Source organism: Lepidochelys kempii, chromosome 5 (assembly GCF_965140265.1).
Source record: "Lepidochelys kempii isolate rLepKem1 chromosome 5, rLepKem1.hap2, whole genome shotgun sequence".
NCBI classification, from domain to species: Eukaryota; Metazoa; Chordata; order Testudines; family Cheloniidae; genus Lepidochelys; species Lepidochelys kempii.
In genome coordinates this window covers 21,927,024-21,953,178 of record NC_133260.1, presented here as the reverse complement: position 1 = coordinate 21,953,178, position 26,155 = coordinate 21,927,024, and the positions used below count along the sequence as shown (strand labels likewise).

The following is a 26,155-nucleotide window of genomic DNA, read 5'->3' as shown; positions in this document are numbered from 1 at the left end:
GTTAGGTGCCCAATTCCCTTTGAAAGTCTCCCTTTGTAAATCTCCCACTGTGTATTTGAAGACTTTAAGTTCTCAGAAAAACAACTCATGTAAATGTAAAAGAGTTTACAAAGAGGGACATTTTGCATCCTGGTCCTAACCAAACGCAGTAGAGAAATGAAAACCAGTGAGTGCTATGAATGTTGAACAAAGAGGGAGGGAGAGAAAAATATAAAATTCAGATACTCAGGTTTACAAATTTTGTCCAGTGGCAAAAAATTCCCACCAACATCAGTTGAGGCAGCATTAGGCCCATAATTCCCACTGAAATCAATGGAAGCAGGATTGGGTTCAAATATATCCACAATTACAGCCCTTCCCTCTATTTCCCCCCAAGTAAAGGAAAACAGTTCAAAAATCAGAATTTTCCTTCCATGGGAAAATTTGATATTTCAAAATTATTTTCCTGAATCTGAACTGGAACGAAAAGTCAAAATATTGAAAACTTTCACAAAGTGGGAAAACTCCAACTATTTTCAAATTGGAAATCTTTATATGGAAAATGTTGACATTTTCAATCAAAACAGTTTGACATGTTGAAATAAAATTTTTCATTTAAAAAACATTTCAAAACCAACATTTTCAGTTTTAATGGAGATTTTTAAAAACTAGATTTTAAACCAAATTTTTCATTTCAATTTTTCTGATCAATTTTGTTGTTGCTGTTGGTGAAACTGACATTTTCCCACAGGATATTTTCCAGTGGAAAAAAAATAGACAAGCTCAAATAGCCAGTGTGAGAGTTTAAGAAGAATTAGATATATGGGAATTTTAAAAAGAGTAGTAGTAAGCTATTTTTGAGACAGAAGGAAACAAATAGCAACAGACAATGCCAAAATTTCAAAGAAGGATAACTCTTTAACGACCTGTAACTCAAAAACAACCTTTCTTCCCTTGCCTGAAGAGTAAATGTGGCATTTTCATACCATACCAGTGTCTATTGCTCAGTTGTTCCTTGATAGAGCTGGATAGGAAATGGTTTTCCCATCACATAAGAATTTTTGAGATCTTGAAATCTTTTCCTATCCCAAAATGAGACAAAAAGTCTCAAACAATCTCAAACATTTTTGCAAACCCAAAATCCAAAACTATTTTCTGATTGGGTCACTCAATGGGATTTTGAAAACATTTTGTTTCAATTTCAACTTTTTTTTTTAAATTAACCTTTATTTATCAAAAATTATAAATTACCTTCAATTTTTAAACGAAAGCCATTTTGAAATTGAAAACTAAATTTTCATTTTGAAAATGTCAAAATGGGACATTTAGACAATTTCAGAACTTTTTTTCCAAAGAATTTTTTAATTGAGAAATTAGTTGAAACTAACCCTTTCCTGCCAACAGTTTCAGTTTTGATGAATCAACATTTTCCAACAAAAAAAATGTTTTGTCAGAAAATTGCTAACCAGTTCATTGCTGCCTGGCTCATTTCATGGTTTCAGGTCTCTGCCCATCACTGCAGTGCTACATGTCCAACCCAAATCACTTCTAATCATTGTTCTCAGCTTGTCATTTTCAGACTCATATCCTCAGTTCCATGGAATTAAGCTTTAGCACCCAATGCCAACAGTATGATACTGACAAGGAGAAACACTGCAATCATGTATGGCACAAAGTTGGCAGTGAGCAGTGGTGCTGGAACTAGGGATGCTGCTGCACCCCCTGGCTTTAAGTAGTAATAACAAACACCAAATACGTGGTTTCCATCGTCAGCACCCCCCACTATAAACATTGTTACAGCACGTCCGGCAGTGAAGGTAAAGCATTAGAGCTATATAAGCTAAGCAATCAACAACGATAAGCCTTCTTCCTTGATCCCTTATTGTCTCTGATTATTTTTTCTTGTTTAATCTTTTGTGCTGCATAATCATAATAATAATAAAAAAAGCAAAGCTGTTTGTAGGCAGGGAGAAAAAATCTGTTATTAGTGATTGGGGTCTGCTTAGATTAAGCAGCACATCAGGGGATAGTCATAGTTTTAAAAGGAGCCTGATGAGAAAATATGGTTAAGCTAACAGAATTTTTTTTTTTTTATGCATCAAAGGACCAAGAAAGGGCACATATTATTTTTCCTTTGCTGATTGCGAGTGTTGTTTATTCCTCCTGGTTAGGATCAGATCACTGGAAACATAGGATCAGATCTACCACAATTACAACAGGTAGTACTTTACTGACAAGTAGCCACACTGATTTCCAGACCAGAATTTAAGACAACAGAGGCCAAACACGCCCAAATGACAAAACCCTTTCTACATTTTAATGTAGTTAGTATTTTTCTCTTCCTTCCCAGTCTAAAGCAAATTAACGTTTCTCAGCACAAGGATACTAAGCTTGCTAGGAACCTAGCGTTGGATGTTAGTAAATGTTTCATTATTGGTCAGTGGCTGATAAATGACCATGATTAATCTTTCTTCAGCGGCTGAGATTCTTGTACTGTTACCCACTTTACTCCACATAGGCACGCCTTTCTTTTAGAAGCTAAGAATGCAGACATTTTTGTCTAAAAGCTTTTTTCCCATATAGCTTTACATTTAATAAATGAAATTTTGATAATCTCTAATATATTCCATTTTACCCCACAAAAGGAGAAAAAAGAGCTGTGTCTTGATGTCTGAATTTATAGCAGTTTTCTGAGTGGTACATAAGTATTTTTCTTGTAATAAAAAATTCCATTGTTGTATCTGACAAAATGTGCAGCAATCCAACCTTATTTTCATATCAAGAACTCTGACAGCTTTCCCCCTCGATGGTGAGATGCAGCTGAACTAAGATAATGATAACTTTATGGTAAAACTGCTTTTGGTAAAAAATATTCATGAGTTTATTCCGCATCAAAAGTAGTTACTGGAGCTCTGGTCAACCGGGAAAATTACTAGGTGTTAACACTTAAATCCACCCAACGAGAACGGATGCAGCTGATCTTCTAAAAAGCAAATTAAAACATAGATTCAAGAGAATTTTGCAGAGAGTTTTAGAGGTATTAGCACAGCATACAGGTGGGTGAGTGTGTGCATGTGGGGGGGGATATCTATATTGCTAGAATACTGATATAAATCTGTGAAGAAGGTATTCAACTTTCCCTTAACATTTTTAATCTGCTGGGTTTTTTAATCTTTTCAAAGATGAAATTGAAAGAAAAATGCAGCCCTGGGACAATATGGCTCAGGGTAAGGATATGAAGTCTTTTTATCTCTAGGTTATTGAATCAAACTTGGTCTAGGTTGCTGATGTCTAAAATTCATTACTGTGCAATGGCCTATGTGAAGTGAGTTTACAGTCTTGGCCGGCTTACTAGTGGACAGGTGTCCACATCACTAAACCCCACCACCCACAATATACACTAATTGGCATTTTGCTCTCATACTCAGTAGAGGACCCAAGAATGGAATGGGTTTTGAACTGAACTCCCTTCTTAGAATTAGATGCGGTCCTTTCACCCCAGCTGCCTGGGCTGTAGCTATTGAATGAATAAGTTGAAGGCTTCTATTTTTCAGGTTGGCACCTCCCAAAAATATTGTATACTTTATACTCAAAATGTTTGCTCCTTCTCCTTTTGAACTGCAAGAATGTCTCTGGTGGAAATCCCATAACCAGGCTGAAGTCCTCCACTACAAATTTCTTTTGTTCTTCAATTCTGCCATCTTCCTAGCTAAACAATTCTACTTCTCCAGCATAATTGAATCCCATACCCACAATCCTAGCCACTGTTTCACTTCCTTTTACTCATTCCCCAAACCCTTCCCTCCTCCTGCCTCTACTTCTCTCTCTACCCAGGATCTCACCAAGGTTGATAAAATTGGTAATATACAATGTCACCTTCCCCCTTCCCTCAGCTTGCCTTCCCTTCCCCCTTCCCCTCCTACAATTCTCTCCTCCTTTCTCCCATCACAGAGGCAGAAATTTCTCATCCACTCTCCTGCCCTAACCCCTCCATTTGCCCTAGTGGGCCCATCCCACTCCTGATCTCTCTCTCGCACACTCTCATTCCTTCCTTTACTCTTCTCCTGAACGTCACACTCTCCTCTGGCTCTTTCCCCTCACAATACAAGTGTGCTTTAGACTCTTCCTTGTTAAAGATACCCACACTTGAACCTACGTGCCTCTCTAACTACCACACCTTCTCCCTTCCATTTCTAAGCAGATTGAACACATTATCTACAATCACCAGCTGAAGTTCTACTCTTTCAAACCCATCCTAGACCTTCCCCAATCTAATTCTATCTCTTGCACTGCAGTGAAGCTGCTCTTGCCAAAACCTTTAATGACCTCTTCTTAGCCAATTTTGAGAACCAGTACTCCATCTTGATCTTCCTCGGACTGTCAGCTCCCTTTGACACCATTGACTATGCTCTTCTTCTTGAAATCTTGTCCCCCCCTCTCCCCCCCCCCCCCCTATTGGCTTCTTGGTCACAGTTTCATGTCAGTTCTGGGATTGGGGTGAGTGACCCCTCTCCTTAGGTCAGGATGATCACTTTATACAGTTTCAAGTTCTTTGTCTGCCAGGCCTCTTGAATCAAGGCAGACCAGCCTATGCTACTTCCACTGGATGAAACTTCCACTGACTTGTTTCAGCAGTGGGGATTTACATTACTTATCCCGCATTGACTTCAGTTCCTGCAGGTAGCAACATTTAGCTCACACATTGAGGCAGGGGAAAAAATCACTAACCAGTCCATAAAGATACCTAAACTATTTATAAAATTGATACAATAGTCTTAGAACATGCCATGTGTTCATAGTGTAACCCACACACCTCCTGGGTGTGTTGTTCTGTCCCATGTGGGGGTGGGGGTCAGGGTCGGGGTCGAGAGAGAGAGAGAGAGCAAGAGTATGCGATAGAGGCTCATGCCCTAAGCTCCAAAGGCCCCAGGTTCGATCTCACCTGCTGAAAACTGGGGTCATCTGTGTTGCAAGTTGGGGTTCATCCAGGAATTCAACTGGGAAGTCTCTGAAGCTCGGGATGTGCTTCCTCAGCTAGGGGAAGTATGTCACCCACACACCTTCTGGGGGTGGTGTTCTGTCCCATATAGTGGCACCGAGACCACAGAGAGAGATTAATGAGTTTTCTCTACAGCCTTAGCTAACAGCCAGTTGGCTTTTAGCTCATTGCGGTAAAGGCTCATGCACTAAGCTCCTGAGGCCCCAGGTCTGATCCCACCTGCCAACAACTGGCGTCTGTCAGTGTTACAATAGCATCTGTTTCATCTCAATATAACAGTCTGTAAATATGTCATGTTTCGAAAGCACTGCATCTGTCACTGTCACAGCCAGAATATGTCTAAATTTTGCTGATTCTTTCCACATAACATCTCTAAGTCAAGGCCCTTCCTATTCATCCACACAGCCAAAACTCTCGTCCAGGCTCTCATCTTGTATCTTGATTACTGCAAAATCCTTCTGGACTCCCTTCTGAGGGGAACGGAGGCATCCATCTGCCAACCTGATAGGATGTCCTGGAAGGTGTGCTGCTTCCCTGGAGCCCACATCCGAAACATTACAGAAAGGTTGCCGATGCTCACCCATCCCTCTAATCTCTACCTTATGCTACTCATCCATGTGGGTACTCATGATACTGTGAGATCTGACCCTGAACAAATCAGCAGTGACTACAGTGCTCTGGAAGCTAGAGTGAAGGAGTAAGGGATGCACGTTGTGTTCTCGTCCATCCTCCCACTTGAGGGTAAGAGCCCAGGCAGGGACACACACATCCTGGAGATGAACACATGGCTGTGCAGGGCTTTGGGAGGACTTTGGCTTCTTTGACCATGGGATGCTGTGCCAGGAAGAAGGCCTCTGGGAAGAGATGGGGTCCACCTGACCAAGAAAGGGAAGAGCATCTTCATGCACTGACTCACCAACTTAGTGAGGAGAGTTTTAAACTAGGTTCAATGGGGGAAGGTGACAAAAGCCCAGAGGTAAGTATAAAAAAAGATGACATTAATAGAGGGTTAGATGTTGGGAGGGACATGGAAAATTACAATAGGGTCAAAGGAGCAACAAGAAGGAAATCAGTGGTGGAAACTGATCAATATTTCAGATGTCTGTACACAAATGCAAGGAGTATGGGGATTAAACAGGAAGAACTGGAAGCATTAGTACATAAGATAAATTATTATTTAGATGGCATCACAGAAACTTGGTGGGATAAGTCTCAGTATAGAGGGGTATAGCTGTTCAGAAAGGACAGTCAGGGGGAAAAGGGAGGAGGGGTTGCATTATACATAACAGATATATACACTTGCTCTAGGTCCAGAAAGAGGTGGGAGGCAGACCAACTGAGAGTCTCTGGGTAAAGATAAAAGGGTTAAAAAATAAGTATGATGTCATAATGGTGTCTACTATAGACCACCAAATCAGGAAGACAAGGTGGGTGAGGAATTTCTAAAGCAAATAACAGAAATATCCAAAACATTGGACCTGGTAGTAATGGGGGACTTTAACTACCCAGACATCTTTTGGGAAAGTAATAAGGCAAAACACAAAATTTCCAGTAAGTTTTTGGAATGTAACGGGGACAACTTTTTATTACAGAAAGAGGAGGAAGTGACCAGGGGGACAGCCAATTCAGACTTGATTCTGACCAACAGGGAGGAACTGGTAGCAAATCTGAAGGTGAAAGGCGATCTGGGTGACAGTGATTGTGAAATGATAGATTTCATTATTCTAAGGAAAGGAAGAAGTGAGAGCAGCAGAATAAAGATAATGGACTTCAAAAAAAGCAGACATTAACAAATTGTAGAACTGGTAGGTAAGATCCCATGGAAAGAAAATCTTAAAGGCACAACTGCAAACTATTCTGATTCAAAGGAAAAATCAGAAAAACAGTAAGAGGGCAATATGGCTCTATCAGGAGCTCTTTAATGACCTGAAAATAAAAAAAATGAATCCTACAAAAACTGGAAACATGTTCAAATTGATAAGGAGGAGTACAAAAGAACAGCACAAGTATGTAGGGACAAAATCAGAAAGGCTAAGACACAAAATGAGTTACACCTGGCAAGGGACATAAAAGGCAATAAAAAGAGATTCTTTAAATACATTGGGATCAAGAGAAAGATGAAGGAAAGTGTACGTCTTCTACTTAGCAGGGAAGGAGAGCTAATAATTGATGCCATCAATAAAGCAAAGGTGCTTACTGCCTATTTTGCTTCAGTCTTCACTAGAAAGGCTAATGACCAGATATTAATTGCTCACAATTAATATTAACAACCATGGCCATGGGGAAGGAATGCAAGCCAAAGTAGGGAAAGAACAGGTTAAAGAATATTTAGATAAGTTAGATGTATTCAAGTCAGCAGGGCCTGAGGAACTAACTGAAGCAATCTTCGAGCCATCAGCAATTGTTTTTGAGAACTCCTGGAGGATAGGAGAGGTCCCAGAAGAGTAGAGAAGAGCAAACATAGTACCTATCTTTAAAAAGGGGAACAAGGAGTACATGAGGAATTATAGACCAGTCATCCTAACTTCTATACCTGGAAAGATACTGAAGTAAATTATTAAACAATCAATTTGTAAGCACCTGGAGAATAATAGGGTTATATCATCAGCATGGATTTGTCAAGAACAAATCACACCAAACCAACTTAATTTCCTTCTTTGATAGGATTAATGACTTACTGGATCGGGGAAGGAGGAGGGGGGAAGTAGACATGATATATGTTGATTTTAGTAAGGCTTTTGACATAATTCTGCACCACATTCTCATAAACAAACTAGAAAAGTGTGGTCTAGATGAAATTACTATAATGTGGGTACACAACTGGTTGAAAGACCATACATACTCAGAGAGTAGTGACCAATGGTTTGCTGTGAAATTGGAGGGTGTATCTAGTGTGGTCCCATGGGGGTCTGTCCTGGGTCTGGTACTATTCTATATTTTCATTAATGACTTGGATAATGCAATTTGCTTTACAATTTGCAGATGAGGGGGTGCAAACACTTTTGGAGACTAGATTTACAGTTCAAATGATCTTGAAAAACTGAAGAATTGGTCTGAATTCAAAAGATGAAATTCAATAAAGACAAGTGCAAAGTCCTTCACTTACAAAGGAAAAATCAAACGCACAGCTACAAAATGGGAAATAACTGGCTAGGTGGTAGTACCGCTGAAAAGGATCTGGAGGTTATAGTGGACCATAAACTGAGTAATTAATGTGACGCAGCAGCAAAAAAAGCTACTATGATTCTGGAGTGTATTTAAAGGAGCATTGTATGTAAGACACAGGAGGCAATTGTCCTGCTCTACTCAACACTGGTGAGGCCCCAGTTGGAGTACTGTGTCCAATTCTAGGCACAATTTAGGAAAGATGTGGACAAATTGGAAAGAGTCCAGAGGAGAGCAACAAAAATGATGAAAGGTTTAGAAAACCTGACGTAAGAGGAAAGATTTAAAAAAACTGGGCATGTTTAGTTTGTAGAAAAGACTGAATGGGGACATTATAACAGTCTCCCAGTATGTTCAGGACTTATAAAGAGGATGATGGTCAATTATTCTCCATGTCCCCTGAAGGTAGGACAAGAAGTAATGAGCTTAATCTGCAGCAAGGGAGATTTAGGTTAGATATAAGGAAAATCTTTCTCACTAGAAGGGTGGTTAAGCTCTGTAATAGCCGTCCAAGGGAAGTTGTGGAGTCCCCATCATGCAACACATACCTGTCTTGGATGATCTAGGTTTACTTGGTCCTGCCACTGCACAGGGGGCTGGACTTGATGAGTTCTCAATGTTCCTTCTTTCCCTACATTTCTATGACTCTCTAGTCTCGTGAAATGCAAGCTTGCCCTGCTCAGATTGATTCAGAATGCTGCTGCAAAGATCAGTTTGCTAGCCCATCACTTTGACCATGTCACCCCTCTCTGCATCCACTCACCTGGCTCTCCCTTCTCTATTGCATCAGACATTAGCTGCTTATCTTTACTTTACTTCATGCCCTATTCCCATCTTACTTGTCTCTCATTTACTTTCAAGCTGTTGACTTCCACTTCTAATCAGCCCATTAGGCCAGCCTCCATTGCCCACTTATTAATTTTTCAAATAAGCACCTTTGTGATTTCTCCAATATTGGGAGGAGCTACCTGTTAACATCTTCAAAGTTCATTATCCTCCTTCAAATCCCTCCTTAAAACTCCCTCCTTTGCCATGATGCCTACAAAAAACATGGCAATGGGCAGGCAGCTGGTATTCTGAGACCACTGCCTAGCAGGCTGACCAATACTGTCTCATTTTTAACTTGTACTCCCCCATCTGACTGTCTGTCCATCTGTCGTCACCTAATTGTCAGCTCTTTTTGTACTGCACCTAGCGCAGTGGAGTCCTGGTCCATGACTAGGGCTCTTAGGTGCTATGATAATAAAAATAATAAATAATAATAATAATAAAAAAAACACCTAGTGACAGTGCTATAAGGACATGTGAATTGAGTAGTTGAGCTTTCTGCTACTACGCTATGACAGAGAGAGAGACTTCACGATTCTCATGATTTGGGCCAATAGAATGGTGCCCTAGATGGGAAGGAGCAAAATACCAGTTAGGGCACTTCTGTTCAGGTTCTTATTCCAGGTCCATCACCCTGGTATCTGAGCACTTCTAGTAGTGCTTTCAGTGATATGAATGTGTGATTCAGTATTTCATCCCCTTCCCCACGTCCTGATTAGACAGCAAAGGAAGATGAATCAAGAGCCTTTATTGTGTTCTGAGGATTTTTTGCCCTTCAGGACCAGTGCTGGGCCTCTGCAAGGCCTCCCCAATTAACCTTGCATCACCCCTTCCTGGAAAACTCCTATACAATATCATATAGATTAAACTAATAGGATTCTATAGAAATAGAGTTTTATACATGTTGCTGTAACATCCTATAGAATTTAACAGAGTGAGATTCTTTCTATAGGTTTTTGAACTACCCTACAGAAACCTATAGCAGAGATGTAATTCTCTATTAAATTATCAAAGAACCTATAGAAAAATTATCACACTCTATTAAATTCTCCAAAACATTTCCATAAGCAGTACATCAGAACCAGACTGGTTCCGCTGCCTCAGGGCATCTCTGTGGAAGAGGATTTGCCCCCTCAGAAAGGAAAAGAGACTGAGTTGCAGTGAGCTGTTTACTGAAGAGAGTCCAACTCCAAACAAGCCCATACATATCTACTGCTATTGACCCACTACTAGACATTAATCTAGTTCACCATGTGTCTTCATGCTGACTGACTTTGATCAGTTCCTAGTGGGACATGGCACAGACAGCAGCTGACAGCACTACTGCTGCTCTACTTAAGCTCCCATTACAGCAACTGAAATGCAACTGAAAGAGCTTGGAAGGGCAGTGGGGAAGTTTGCATGCTAGGAAAGTAACAGATCGGAAGGTTTCGGAATCTACAGCATGGAGTTAGGAGAGTGAAGGAAGATATTTTAACTGAAAAGGACTCATGGGGGGTTCATTAGATCAGGGTTCAGACACATTAGGAGAACAGTGTGAGCAAGATTTCGTTTCAGCTCTGCAAACCACACCTGTTCTGTGAATAAATATAGTACTTTATTTTCTGGGGCTGTTAAGCTTGCTCCTTTCTTGAGCACTGAATTCACGCTGGGCTCAAATCTGCCACCATTTCTTACTCTGAGTTGTACGTACCCTTACTCCCGTAGTAGTTCCACTGAAATCACAGGGACGACTCAGGGATATAGTACTGCTCAGAGTGCCTATTATTTTTACAGACTGACAAAACCAAAGATTGGAGTTGAGCTTGTTTTTTTTTTTTATTTTGTTTTATTTTGTATTTGTAATATGCCCATGAGGATTTTTGCTGCTGGAAATGGGTAATGCAAAGCAAACAGTATTATTTTAGAGAGAGATTGTCCCCAGCAATTAAGTGGAAAATTTTAGAGGGGTTTTTAAAAAGCCTAAAAAGAATAAATACATTTCTTTTTTTTTTCAGTTTTAAATTATTAGAACCTTTTTGGTATTTTGTTTGTTTTTCTTTTAGTTATTTTTTAAAACCACCTGGCTGTGAACCTACACACAATTGTACTGTTCGTGCATGACAGCCAAAAAGTGAGATGTAATATAAACAGGGAATTGAAACTGAGCAGTCTCGTTTCAGTGCTTCAGCTGCATCAAGCAAACAAGAAATCAAAATGGTAAAAAAAAAAAAAATTAAAATCCATTCAGATTGATTATTCCAAAGTGTTACTAGTAACATGTCTATGGAATTTTTATTCAGACATTGCCGTTTCAAAAAATAATTATTATTGTCCCAGAATAACTGCCAAAATAGCAAAAGTGTGTACATATGCAAAACTCACACATATACCTATAGATTCCCATTTACACATGGATATATCCAGATAAGATGCAGGAACACACATTTTGTGCAGCTAGATACATGAGGAAACATGCATATGTTGAGGGGGGCTGAAATGTGAGTGGGGGCTGTTGTTTGCCTTGGTTTATTTTGCTAGCACAAATCGCCTTTGTTGCTCCTAATGTGCTCTCGCTGAACATCTGAGCATAGAGTAGTGGTTTTATGTTGTAGTGGTTAGCAATTGCTGTCTTTTTAAAACCCTGATTTGTTCCTTTTAAAATCCTTGCAGCTCAAAGTGCAAAACATAAAAAACTAAGAAAAAATAGTACAGACGAGCAAACTTGTGGCATTTATGAAATAAATAAAATGTGTATCCTTTTCAAATTTAAGTTTTAAACTACAGCTATTTTTTAATTCACAGAGCATGGTGCTGCACTTTGTCAGATCGTCGCTCAAAATTGCTTTTGAATGATCCACTGTTCAAATTTTGTTGACGTGAAATCAGACACAAAATTTACCAAAAATTATTCTCAAACCAAAACGATGATGAAGGAGCAAGTAGAAAGAATGAAGCCAGTGCATTCAATAGGAAGGTTCAGATCAAGCTAGGCAGATTGAGAAACCTTTAGTGGAGAAAAGGAATTACTCCTATGAGTATCCACTTTAATTTCACCTGACCGGCCTCTACAAAAACTGTCTGTCAGTAGAGCAGCCTCTAGAAACAGAGATGTCATCCTCATTGGAGAATCAGTACAGAAGCGTACCTTGCTTGGAAGACAATATGAATGATAAAAACATATTTAAACTCCAAGAAAATAACAGCTGAACAACGTACGTGTCAGGAAATGCAAATGTTTTGTATACTCGAACGCTGTAGCGACACTGCTGGAAAAGCAGCCAAATGCTACAGCAGACAAGTGTATTCCAAATCAACTAGTCTAATCAATAATCATACAGACAACTGTTGTTCTACTGCTGAAGTCTTAGTTTCTAGTCAGAACACTGAAGATACCCAGGTACCTGAACATAGTATCCTCCATAAACTTCAGACTGATAATACACTGTCCAATTACCAAGCAAATATTCACACAGGAAATCAGCATAACTTTGTAGAGGACGCCTCTCAAATCTGTGACACTAACTTTGAACTTTATCCAGGCAAAACTCTAATCACAGCTGATGAGTATGATGCGCTTGAGTATCTGGAATGTTCTGATGTGATGACAGATCTTGCAAATGAAATTAAAAATTTTTATTAGAAAGTGATGATGAAGAGGATATAAAGCTGAGTAAGGATTGTGATGGGTGTGATTATTTCCTCAGCGGAATGCCTTGCCGGTTTGAAGTGTCAGATAACACTGTGCCTATGGATACCACCATTGGCTTCTGTGGTCATCACTCAAAATCCAAAGAAGTAGTTGTAAGGAGAGATCTCTCCACATACAGTCAGTCAACCTTGCAAACAGGGATGACTCTTGCTGTTGGGCACCACCAAGATAAAACTACCACAATGAAAGACAAGGGGAAGTACAAATTGCCCGTCGCTTCTACAGCGATTGAAAATGATTATCCTAGAATTGAAGAAAACAATACAAATAACCACTCAGCGGCAGATTTCTCTATTGACAAATCACAGAACATGGATTTCGTACTTGCAGAAGTGGAGTCCTCCTCTTGTGGCTTAGATAGTTCTCTGACAAATCAAGCCTCGGAGACAATGATAGGAAATAGTATGGGCAGAGACCTGTCAAATAAGAGTTCACAGCAATTAAATGGAATAAGGAGAAAACTGGCAGAAGAAAAATCTAAGGATGCTGTAGTCAATTTGACAGAGAGGCTGACAAGACACCTTTTAAATCTATTAGACTCCAAAGAACTTTGCAAACCATTAAGACACACAGGAGAATCTGTTCAAACTGAAACAAATGTTATGGATACCAGTGCACTGTTTCATAGTCCAGGAGGTGCCATTTCAAAACAAATGCACCAGGTGACAGAAAGTTTTCTAATCCAGGCTGGCTTATGTCATAGACAAGAGACAGATAAAACCAGTCATTGGGAAAGGAAATGGACTAGTGGCCTGTCTGACAAAAATCAGCTCTCAAATGAAAGTGTCTCACCCAGGGTAAGTAAAGCATTTTATAATTTAACATAAAGAGGCTTTCTAGCAACTTGAATGTACTTTATCCTATTTGCTGCAAAATAATGCAAAATGTAAATTACTTGAAAAGATACCGTTCAAACCCTTGTGAATGACAGCTACTGCTGTGAAGGAAATCTGGTTTTGAAAAAAGCCCTGATAAACCAGAAGCTGTCCTAATTATAGAGAGAGACAGATAATAGTAAAAGGCATTAATGGACAGCTGGATAGGGAAATCTGATATTTAATCTATTGCGTGTGTCTTATCCAAGCAATGTCTCTCTCTGCTTAGAAAGCTTTTCAATTGAGTGTTGCAAGTGGAGAATATACCTTAATATATGAGCATAATTTGAAAAGAAAGTGTCAAGTTCCCATCTCAGCTGCACTGATGTAAATCTAAATTAGCTCAACAGAAGTCATTTGAGAGTTAATCTGTATTTACCCTGGTGTAACTAAGATGACAATTTGATCCAAAGGGTTTGTGTTAGAAAGAGAGACAGTTTTGATTGTTTTCTTAATAAAAGAATTAAAGATTTAAATATTCTAGGAAAAAGTGGCTTATTTCTCTTTGTGAAAAGTGTATAACACTGATTCGTCTCCTAATGCTGCTGTATTAAATGGGCCAGATACTCAATTGGTGTAAATCAGCATAGATCCATTGATTTACATAGCGGTACACCAATTTTCACCAACAGAGGATTTGGCCCATACTTTTTATTTCATGTAGTAAAGACCTAAGGAAAACATTAAAATGTAACAGATCAGGCAGATTTTGTTCCTTTATCATTTGCTAAGGGAAAGGATTTTAAAATGGGTGGCAAAATTCAAGGGAAATCTTATTTATGAGAAATGCATATTTTAATTGATAACATACCATACTTGTGGTTACATAATTGTGCCTCCTATTGACTTCAATGGGAGCTGCATGAGTTCACCTCAAAATCTAATGTGCTGATAATAGGCTTTTGAAAATAAAAACAACATAAATAAAGCAAGGAGTAATTTCTTGAAGTGATGCAACATTCTGCATCTTGAAGGTAGAAAAATGGAAAACTCTCTTTAGGTGGATTCTTCTTCACCCTGACCTTTTGGGTGAGATTGAGCATGAGGGGACAAGTAGTAGTACCCATCACTGTTAGCCAACCATCATTCAAATGTGGGTGGCATTCAAGTGTCACATTATTTGTATATTTGGACCTCAGAATACAACTCCTGACTACCTAAATAGCCACACTTTCCCTCTCCTTCTCTCTCTCTTCTCCTCCCCCAAAAATACCGGCTATAACTGCCATGAGACTTCTTCCCTTGCTTTCGCCAGGCACCTGCTGGCATCTCATTCAGACACCCCATAGCATTTGATTTAAATCTACTCATTTTCCATTATATGTTGGCATGTATGCACGTGACCCCCCCTCCCCCCCACACTTATGCATGGAGTATTTTTTAGCTGAACATACTTTTCTTCCCCTATTTCTTTCTAGCAAAAAAGGCCCCCATCTCAAAGTGATAGTTAACTTTGAGTTCAGTCATGGGATTTCTTAAACAATCAAAAATAGTCAAATTATTTCACTTGGAAAAGCAGCCCACCTTACCACCTGTATTCCTGGTTTTCCTTTGTTACACATTGTATATAAAAGGTGCAGTGACATTTTAAAAGTGAATCATACTCTTGCGATGTAAAACACCTCCATTAAGTAAAACCCTACTAAGAATTTAATAGCATTAGGCGCAGTCATGGTTGGCTGAGACATTAAACCCAAGTTCTGACGGTCTGTGGTCACTAAGCTCCCATGTCACTTTTCTCAAAAGCAGGTTGTTAATCTGAATGGCATGGCCAGATTCCAAATCGGCTAGTTATATTCTGGCTACCTGCACTTCTGTGGCCGGTGGGTGTGTTACAAGGCTTTATTGCGTTTCATACAACATAAATAAAGTAAAAATAAAACAAAAACATACAGACATATTAGAAATGAGGATTAACCAAAGCCCTGGATTCAAACACCCCCCAACCTTGGGGTAAAGGTTGGATCCAGATACAAAATTACAGCCGACTACCATTTTAGTAATGGGCCAAATCAAAGCCTCAGACCTGAAGACTACCAACTGCAACTTCAGGGAAGTTTGGATTGGAGCTTTGCCCTGGGACCCATTTCTGCAAAGTACATAATGAGCCATAAACCTTCCCATAGTCTCTCAATGTAACATAAAAAAGGAGAGTAAGAATCAACCTTGTACCCTATACGCACAGGGCCGGTCTTAGGGAAAATGGCACCCTGGGCAAACTTTCTTTAGTGCCCTTTAAGTACCGGTCCCCAAGCAGCGGGTAGCTGCTCAGCAAGCAGAGCAGCAGGGGCGCTGCAGGTATCATGCAGTCAGGAGGATGGAGAGGGGATGCCTGGCTCCTGCTCCCAGTCCCCTTTATCCCCTCCCTCAGCCTCCCGGGTGGGCATAGCCCTTCTGCAGCCTCTTGACCATGGCACCTCCCCTGACCACAGTGCCCTTGGCGGTCGCCCATGTTGCCACCCATAAGGCTGGCCTTGTATAGACAGCCTCGTCTGCTTAGGGCTACATTGTGGTATTAGCCTCAGTTCTGCATTTAGGGCAGAGAAAAACTGATTGGGCACAGAAAGAGCACCATGAATGACTGCCCAGTTGAGCTGGTGAGAAAGTAATTTGCTATCCCCTTTCAAAGGGTACAGTGTATTCCCCACTGTGCAGTAGGTCAGCAATCCTGGCAGGATCATAGGGACAGAATAACAGTGGCTCCACCTGTCCTCTGTTTCTTCCAGTCCCCCATGTGGAGCACCTCAGTAGCAGCCCCCGTGCAGGCGCTGGTATTCTGCATGGACCTTGTTTTCATGAGCCACGCCAGGTGAGAGGCTCCTTATTCCCTCCCACAAAGCCTCATGGCCTCACAATCTCACCCCACATGAAATGTTGTATTTATTTAATGCACATTATTAATAACAGATAATCAAAGCCAGGTAGGCCAGCAGCATGACATTGCACACAGTACTGAAAACTGGGGCACTTCAACTTCACAATATACTTGCATTCAAGAGGAAGCAGCTGCCCAGTCAACACCACCACTTGGAGTAACATTGGCATCAGCCCTAAATTACAGCACCTGTCTCTGGAGTCTGCCAAATGTCAGCAGAGTCAGTGAAGTGGTGCAACTGGCAAGTTCACAGGGTTTTGGGGGCATAAGCTCTACAACATTTACCTTTGCATAGTTCCACAGAGGTTAAGGACAGAAGGGACCATTAGATCATCTAGTCTGACCTCTTGTCTATCGCAGGCCATGAATTTTCACCCAGATACTCCTAGATCAAGCCCAAAGACTTTAGTTAGACTAAAGCATTTTAATCCTCAGGAAATTAAACTGTGTGCCACAGTGAACTAACAGGAGAGACCAACGCACAAAGGTGATGTATGGGGGGGACGTACGGGGTCATGTGCCCCTCCCCCCCCAATTTCTGCAAATTTCAAACCAGAGCCTTTAAATTGTGCCCTCCCCCCATCAACAGTTATGTGTCACCTCTGCCTGGCAGAAATCTGGGAAGTCTGAGTGCAGCATGGGTGGTCTCCGAGGCTGGCTCACAGGGCATGTCTCCCTATAGCAGCAATCAGCTTGCTCTGCTCCAGCAGCGTCTCTTCGAGGGTCTCAAAATGCTTTACAAACTGCAGTGCACTGCTGAGAGTGAGGTGGGAATCCCCCATTGTAGAGAGGGGAAGGCCTTGCATTTCACCTCATGCAGCTGTGCAGCCATGTGTGTGCACAGGGGCTGCACCTGCAGCCCTGAGAACTCTGCCCAACTGCCTTGTCCAGCTTACAGAGTCCATCACAGAGCAGAATAGAGTCGGGGGGCTGGGATCTTGCAGCCAAAGGCCGGACAGGACCAGGAGCCTGTGGTCAAAGGTGGGGCTGGCTGGGAGGCCAGGAGCTGGCTCTGAGCTGGGAGGTGCTAGGAAGCTGCTCTGCATTGCACTGAAGAAGACTCAGAGAGTGACTGTGAGGCCGTGCTGTAGCCCACGAGGCTGTGTGGCATGTTCTCCCACGTGTTGCCTCAGCTGCCAGGGCTCACACCAGAAACACCCCCCACCCCCGCCCCCACTATCAACAGTTATTCTTCTGTCAGGATGCCATCAATGCATGATGTGGAAACTAGGTCAAATTACAAAGGATGAATATAAACAAACACACACAAGCACGTAGGCATAAAATTAGAAAGGCCAAGTCACAAAAGGAGATTAAACTAGCTAGAGACATAAAGGGTAACAAGAAAACATTCTAGAAATACATTACAAGCAAGAGAAGACCAAGGACAGGGTAGGCCTGTTACTCAATGAGGGGGGAAAAACAATAACAGAAAATGTGGAAGGTTAGTAGCTATTGGACATCTAACATAGTGAACACCAGTGAAAATAAAGTAGGATCAGAGGCTAAAATAGGGAAAGAACAAGTTAAAAATTACTTAGAAAAGTGAGATGTCTTCAAGTCACCAGGGCCTGATGAAATACATCCTAAAATACTCAAGGAGCTTACTGAGGAGATATCTGAGTCATTAGCGATTATCTTTGAAAAGTCACAGAAGACGGGAGTGATTCCAGAGGACTGGAAAAGGGCAAATATAGTGCCAATCTATAAAAAGGGGACTAAGGACAACCCGGGGAATTAAAGACCAGTCATCTTAACTTCAGGACCCAGAAAGATAATGGAGCAAATCATCAAGCAATCAATTTGCAAACACCTAGAAGAAAATAAGGTGATAAGTATCAGTCAGCATGGATTTGTCAAGAACAAATTCTGTCAAACCAACCTGGTAGCTTTCTTTGACAGGATAACAAGGCTTGTGGATATGGGTAGATGTCGTATACTTTGACTTTAGTAAGACCTTTGATACTGTCTTGCATGACCTTCCCAAAAACAAATTAGGGAAATACAACCTAGATAGAGCTACTATAAGGTGGGTACATAACTGGTTGGAAAACCATCCCCAGAGAGTAGTTATCAGCAGTTCACAGTCCAGCTGGAAAGGCATATTGAGTGGGGTCCCACAGGGATCAGTTCTGGTTCCAGTTCTGTTCAATATCTTCGTCAATGATTTAGATAATGGCACAGAGAGTACACTTATAAAGTTTGTGGCTGATACCTAGCTGGGAGGGGTTGCAAGTGCTTTGTAGGATAGGATTATAATTCAGAATTATCTGGACAAACTGGAGAAATGGTCTGAAGTAAATAGGATGAAATTCAATAAGGACAAATACAATTACTCCATGTAGGAAGGAATAATCAATTGCACACATTCAAAATGGGAAATGACTGCTTAGGAAGGAGTACAGGAGAAAGAGATCTGGAGGTCATAATGGATCACAAGCTAAATATGAGTGAACAGTGTAACACTGCTGCAAAAAAAGCAAACATCATTCTTGGATTTATTAGCAGGAGTGTTGTAAGCAAGACACAAGAAGTAATTCTTCCACTCTACTCCGTACTAATATGGCCTCAACTGGAGTATAGTGTCCTGTTCTGGGCCCCGCATTTCACGAAGGATGTGGACAAATTGAAGAATGTCCAGCAGAGAGCAATACAAATAATTAAAGGCCTAGATAACATGACCTATGAGGAAAGACTGAAAAAATTCAGTTTTTTTAGTCTACAGAAGAGAAGATTAAGGGGAAACATAACAGTTTTCAAGTACATAAAAGGTTGTTATGAGGAGGAGGGATAAAAATTGTTCTCATTAACCTCTGAAGATAGGACAAGAAACAATGGACTTAAATTACAGCACGGGAGATTTAGGTTGGACATTGTCAGGGAGGTTAAGCACTGGAATGAATTGCCTAGGGAGGCTGTAGAATCTCCATCATTGGCGTTTTTTAAGAGCAGATTAGACAATCACCTATCAAGGATGGTCTAGATAATATTTAGTCCTGCCTTGAGTGCAGGGGACTGGACTAAATGACCTTTCGAGGTCCCTTTCAGTCCTACACTTCTATGATTCTATGCCTATGCAATGTCCAGGAATTAAATGTGATATGCCCAGATGATCCCAGCAGGCTGCAGAGGGAGGTGAAAAATCCCCAACACCCCAGCCAATCTGACCTGGAGAAGGTTCCTTCCCAACAGGACCAGCTTTAGGCACCTGCAAAGCAAGCACGTGCTTGGGGCGGCGCAATTCCAGGGGCGGCATCCCGGCCATCCTTTTTCTTTTCTTTTTTTTTTCTGCTTGGGCAGTTGCACTCTCAGAGTAAATTTTTTGCTTGGGGTGGCAAAAAACCTAGATCCGGCCCTGCTTCCCAACCCCAAATCTGGGGATCAATATAACCCTCAGCATGTGAACAAGACTCACCAACCAGACATCTAGAAAGAGTACCACCTTATAGCACCTGTCCACAGATGTCCCATCTCCTGCTATGGCCAATCTCTGACACTTCAGAATAAGGTAGCAGAGGGGGAACATACACATCTTGCCAATTGTGCACTGGGCGGGGAAGTTCCTTCCTGATCCTGACCGACAACTTCCTGAAGTCCTGAAGCATGAGATTTGATTATTATCATGATCTTAATGCAAACCTGCAGGTGTTATGAGTATGCTGAAGGCAATGCAATTGAGCCCATCCTCCCCAGGCCTAGGAAGGAAGGGGATGAACAAGAGGATTCACAGATACACAGGCTCCAAGGCCAGAAGGGAATACCACAACCATCCAGCTTGATTTCAGCTCCCCGCACCCCAAACACACACACCATAAAATTTCTCCCAGAAGCTGGATTTAACCATATCTCTTTGAAATATATCTAATCTCATTTTATAGACTCTAAGCAAGGGTGAGCCCATCACCACCCTGGCAAGCTGTTCCAATGTTTAATCACACACACCCCCGGTCCCCACCACAGCTTGCTGACAAAATTATGTCTTATTTCAAGGTTGAAATGATCTAATTTCACCTTCCAACCATTGGATCTTGTTAATTTTTTGTCAGCAAGGTTGAACCCGTGCCTGACTATCAGATATCTTTTCCACATGTGATCAAATCACCTCTCAATCGTCTCTCCAGTGAGCTGAATAAACTGACCTCCGTAAGCCTCACATTACAAGGCTTGATCCAGGGACTGGAAATCATTTTTGTGGGCCCCTCTTTGAACTCTCTCCAGTATTTCTACATCCTTCTTGAAGTGTGGACCCCAGAACTGGACACAGTATTCTATTAATGGTCTTACCAATGCTGTGTACAAAGTAAGATCACTTCCCTACTTCTACTTAGTAATCTCTTTTCTCATTAAACATTCCATGGAAAATGCAATGTGTATCTTTGAAACATTTTCCTTATTGGTAGGATCCACAATTCATACCATCTGTGGGCCATGCATTCAGGGCTGGCCTTACCATGAGGCGAACTGAGGCGGCCGCCTCAGGAGCCAGACTGTGAGCGGCGGGGGGGGGGGGGGGGGTTGCCACTAGGACCTAGAGTGTAGAAAATTGTGTCTGATGCTGGTGCATATGTATTCTCTCTACTCGAGAAGCACAGAGATGGTGGAGTGCTGTGCTGGAGGAAGGAGGGCACAAGAGACATAACAGGCAGGCAGGAGAAAAGGTGAGAGGGAATAACAGAAAGCAGCAGGAGCTGCAGGGACAGAGAGGAGGAGGAGCCTCTTATGTACCTCTCTAGCACCCCCAGGAGCCTGGACTGATTAACACCAGCTTCTCAGGGAGATTCCTGTTTCCTGCTGCTTCTCTGAACCCACTTGAGGAGAACAGGCAGTCAACTGAAGTAGTAGGAGCCAGTTAGGCCCTTAAGACGCTGGTAGCTTCCCTCACTCAGGCCCTGCTACCAGCCTGCTTATTTGTCTCCTTCAACTGAGTGTTGAGAGCCACTATAGCTGGTACAGAACAGCAGTCATGAGTGAAAGAAGAATACGCCCCTCTGGGGCAGCATTCAGAAAAAGAAAGAAAGCAAAGGAAGCTTTTCTATCTAAGCAGGAAGGAGCTCTCCTGAGATACATAGACACAAATGTATCTTCTTGTTGGCAACAAGAAGAAAGCCAAGGAATGTGTGGGCCCTTTACTGAATGAGGGAGGCAACCTAGTGACAGAGGATGTGGAAAAAGCTAATGTACTCAATGCTTTTTTTGCCTCTGTTTTCACTAACAAGGTCAGCTCCCAGACTGCTGCGCTGGGCATCACAAAATGGGGAAGAGATGGCCAGCCCTCTGTGGAGATAGAGGTGGTTAGGGACTATTTAGAAAAGCTGGACGTGCACAAGTCCATGGAGCCGGACGAGTTGCATCCGAGAGTGCTGAAGGAATTGGCGGCTGTGATTGCAGAGCCATTGGCCATTATCTTTGAAAACTCGTGGCGAACCGGGGAAGTCCCGGATGACTGGAAAAAGGCTAATGTAGTGCCAATCTTTAAAAAAGGGAAGAAGGAGGATCCTGGGAACTACAGGCCAGTCAGCCTCACTTCAGTCCCTGGAAAAATCATGGAGCAGGTCCTCAAAGAATCAATCCTGAAGCACTTGCATGAGAGGAAAGTGATCAGGAACAGCCAGCATGGATTCACCAAGGGAAGGTCATGCCTGACTAATCTAATCGCCTTTTATGATGAGATTACTGGTTCTGTGGATGAAGGGAAAGCAGTGGATGTATTGTTTCTTGACTTTAGCAAAGCTTTTGACACGGTCTCCCACAGTATTCTTGTCAGCAAGTTAAGGAAGTATGGGCTGGATGAATGCACTACAAGGTGGGTAGAAAGCTGGCTAGATTGTCGGGCTCAACGGGTAGTGATCAATGGCTCCATATCTAGTTGGCAGCCGGTATCAAGTGGAGTACCCTAAGGGTCGGTCCTGGGGCCGGTTTTGTTCAATATCTTCATAAATGATGTGGAGGATGGTGTGGATTGCACTCTCAGCAAATTTGCGGATGATACTAAACTGGGAGGAGTGGTAGATACGCTGGAGGGGAGGGATAGGATACAGAAAGACCTAGACAAATTGGAGGATTGGGCCAAAAGAAATCTGATGAGGTTCAATAAGGATAAGTGCAGGGTCCTGCACTTAGGATGGAAGAACCCAATGCACAGCTACAGACTAGGGACCGAATGGCTAGGCAGCAGTTCTGCGGAAAAGGATCTAGGGGTGACAGTGGACGAGAAGCTGGATATGAGTCAGCAGTGTGCCCTTGTTGCCAAGAAGGCCAATGGCATTTTGGGATGTATAAGTAGGGGCATAGCGAGCAGATCGAGGGACGTGATCATTCCCCTCTATTCGACATTGGTGAGGCCTCATCTGGAGTACTGTGTCCAGTTTTGGGCCCCACACTTCAAGAAGGATGTGGATAAATTGGAGAGAGTCCAGCGAAGGGCAACAAAAATGATTAGGGGACTGGAACACATGAGTTATGAGGAGAGGCTGAGGGAGCTGGGATTGTTTAGCCTGCAGAAGAGAAGAATGAGGGGGGATTTGATAGCTGCTTTCAACTACCTGAAAGGGGGTTCCAAAGAGGATGGCTCTAGACTGTTCTCAATGGTAGCAGATGACAGAACGAGGAGTAATGGTCTCAAGTTGCAGTGGGGGAGGTTTAGATTGGATATTAGGAAAAACTTTTTCACTAAGAGGGTGGTGAAACACTGGAATGCGTTACCTAGGGAGGTGGTTGAATCTCCTTCCTTAGAGGTTTTTAAGGTCAGGCTTGACAAAGCCCTGGCTGGGATGATTTAACTGGGAATTGGTCCTGCTTTGAGCAGGGGGTTGGACTAGATGACCTTCTGGGGTCCCTTCCAACCCTGATATTCTATGATTCTATGATTCTATGAAATGTTCACAGTGAGCCTTCCGGCCCCAGTGAGGATGTGAGTGGTGAGGAGATGCCTGATCTTCCAGTTAGTCAGAGTGCAGGTGACCTGGCAGCTACTGCAGCATCCATATCTCCATCTTAAATGGATGTAAGCATGCACATTCCTGAAGAAAAGTGTAGATCAGAGAAGAGTGTGGTGGAGGCGCAAGAAACAGCTGCTGCTGAGTTTAGCTCCTTAAGTCTAGATGATCCAGGACTGTGGATCCACTTGAGCAGTAGCCTGAGGGACTTCCTTGTACTGCATGGACCACAGCTCTGTGCATACTTCTAACACTTTAACAGTTGCCAGTGGAGAACACAGCTTCTCCAAGCTGAAGTTAATAAAAACACATCTACGCTCCACAATGACACAGGAGAGGCTGGTCGGCCTTGCAACCATCTCAATAGAGCATGAGCTGGCCCAGACTGTGGACCTTCAGCAGGAAGCAGTTCAAATCTTTGCAACCAAGGAGGCACGGAAAGCACCACTTTGATTATTTAAACAGATAAAAATGCCAGTGTTTACTATGCATAGAAGAAAAGTTACATTTGCTGTTCAGGCATTTGAAAGTTAAGTGTTACTTAAAATTTTTGAACAAGGCATTTTAAGTGGTTAGTTCTCCTTTATTGGGGTACCATGAGAGGTGTAGAACAGGAAGAAGGCAGAATTGAGACCTTTCAAAGTTTTGGCCCAAGCAAGGGGGCATAGGGGCATCATTTGAGCTCCCCGCCTCAAGTGCCAAAATGTTGTAGGCTGGCCCTGCATGCATTTCACAAGGACTATTCATTACTAGACCTGGTCAGAGATTTTCCAACAAAACAAAATTTTGTCAGAAAATGCCAGTTTGCTGGATGCAAATGTTTCGCCACATGTATTGCAGATTCATCAAAACTTGTTTCAAAGACATTCAGGTTTCCATTGGAAACTTGCTGGTGTTCCAGACCAGGATCCACAGCAGGAAGCCTGCCAACCCCCAGAGTCCTGGCTATAGCTGGATCTCTCAGGGCTACTAGACTCACCGCTCCATGGCAGGCAGCCTGCCAGGCCCAGGGAGTCCTGCTGGAGCCAGGTCTCTCAGGACTGGTAGGATCCCTGCTACAGGGCAGACCCACCATATGGAAAGTACTAGGGAGAAGGACCCAAGTGCTTCCAGGGTCTGCAGCTCTGGGGCAGACCGGCCAACTGGAGTGCCCCAGGGCTGGGAACCCTGGTGCTTCCAGGCCCCTAACAAAAAATTATTTGCTCAGCTCTGTTCATTACTCCATTGTGACTAGGGTCTTATACTTATCCTGTTTTTGAACACCTCCAGTGATACTTGCATTGACCTCCTTCATTTTAATTTACACCATTTCTATTTGTCAAAACAAAATGAAACTTGGGACGGAAACAAATAAAATAATTGGGATAGCTGATGGGAAAAAAGTTATTTTGAGTCACACCTCTCTAACCCCTGCCTCTCAGCCACTAAGGTTTTGCAGGATAGCCTGTATGTGACTGCAGCCTAGATTCCCACGGTGCTGCCACATTGTCAGAGTTGCTCTGCATCTTCGGATCAGTGATCTACACCATGCTCTGTGGCAAATACAGAAGTGTATCAATTAAAGGCAGTAGGAATGGACCCAGCTGGCTGAAACTCAGGATTTCCAATTTGTGAAAAATGTTGGTATTTTTAAATTTAGCTTTGTTCCACATCGCAATGAAACCAAATATTTCAAAATTTCTTGCAAACCAAAAATTCAAAAAAACAAACAAACAAAAATTTCAGAAACACCAGTACATGGTGGTTCCAAACTGAGATTTGCTCTCTGGGATAGACAGCTGCTGAGTGAAATTGACAAGCTCTGTGATTTGGGGAAAGCTTGTCAAACCTGATTTGCTTTCACAAGAAATTTCAGGTTTGACAAATCAGCATTTTTTATGAAATGGTGTTTAATCTAACCAGCTCTACCCAGCACATCACAATCAGCATAGGCAGTGCTCTAACACCAGGCAAAGAAACACAGAAAAAGTGTGAAGGGGAGAAACTGGCAGAAGAAAGGTGTGGGAAAGGGTGAAGGAAGAAGAGGTTGAGTGATACAGGAAAGGAGAGTAAGACAGGAATCTGTTTACAAGAGTGCCCTTTAATGCCAGTCAAGATGGGACACCTGTCTACTCTGAATTAGATTGAGAACAGCAGATGATTTCACATAGGCCAAGAAACAGCTGTCAGATGGAAACAAGTTTAATTACTGTTTTTGAAGATAAAATGAGTGAACTTCAAAAAGATTAATGAGGGAGAATTACTATGCATAGCCAATATGCTATTTTCAGTCACTTTATAATTATTCAAATTTTCTTAAAACATGTCTGTGCCTTTCATCCTCACCTGATCAAATAGTCATTGGTGGGTATGAAGTTTTTGAGTTATTCAAGCACAAGAAAAGCTTCCTGTTATTTTTTTTTAAATGGGAAATGTATTTTCCACTTCCTCCCCCCTCAACTTGTTTCCCTCAAAATTGGCTCTTTGGTTAAATCTTTCTTTAAAAGAAATTCAGAGACTAAGCCTCAGAAATATCAGCACAAAGTGGAAATGTAGGTGATGTTTTGAGTGAGATAAAATAAGGGATTGGAATGGATATTTCCACTCTTCCATTTAGACCTGCGCACACTCAGGAGGTCTGAGGCAATAGGGCTCATGTAACTATTTTCTTTGGTTTCAAACCCTGGAGATTGGTATCACCTCTTTTCCCACCCAGAACTTGCGCTTTGAGATTAGGACTTCAAACAATTCAAAGTGAAACTCAGTTTAAAACGCTGAATATGACTTTGAAACCCGATGAAACTGAAAATCTCATCTAGTTTCAGTATA

The 26,155-nt window shown here is 42.0% G+C and overlaps 1 protein-coding gene across 1 annotated transcript in view; it reads left to right on the top strand.

Moving 5' to 3' along the window:
* Positions 1 to 12,119: 12,119 nt before the first annotated feature.
* Positions 12,120 to 26,155, top strand: part of ALPK2 (alpha kinase 2) — a 68,078-nt gene continuing 54,042 nt past the window's right edge. Inside the window, 2 exon segments of the mRNA XM_073346082.1 lie at positions 12,120 to 12,576; positions 12,579 to 13,459. Coding sequence (XP_073202183.1) covers positions 12,120 to 12,576; positions 12,579 to 13,459 — 1,338 coding nt within the window.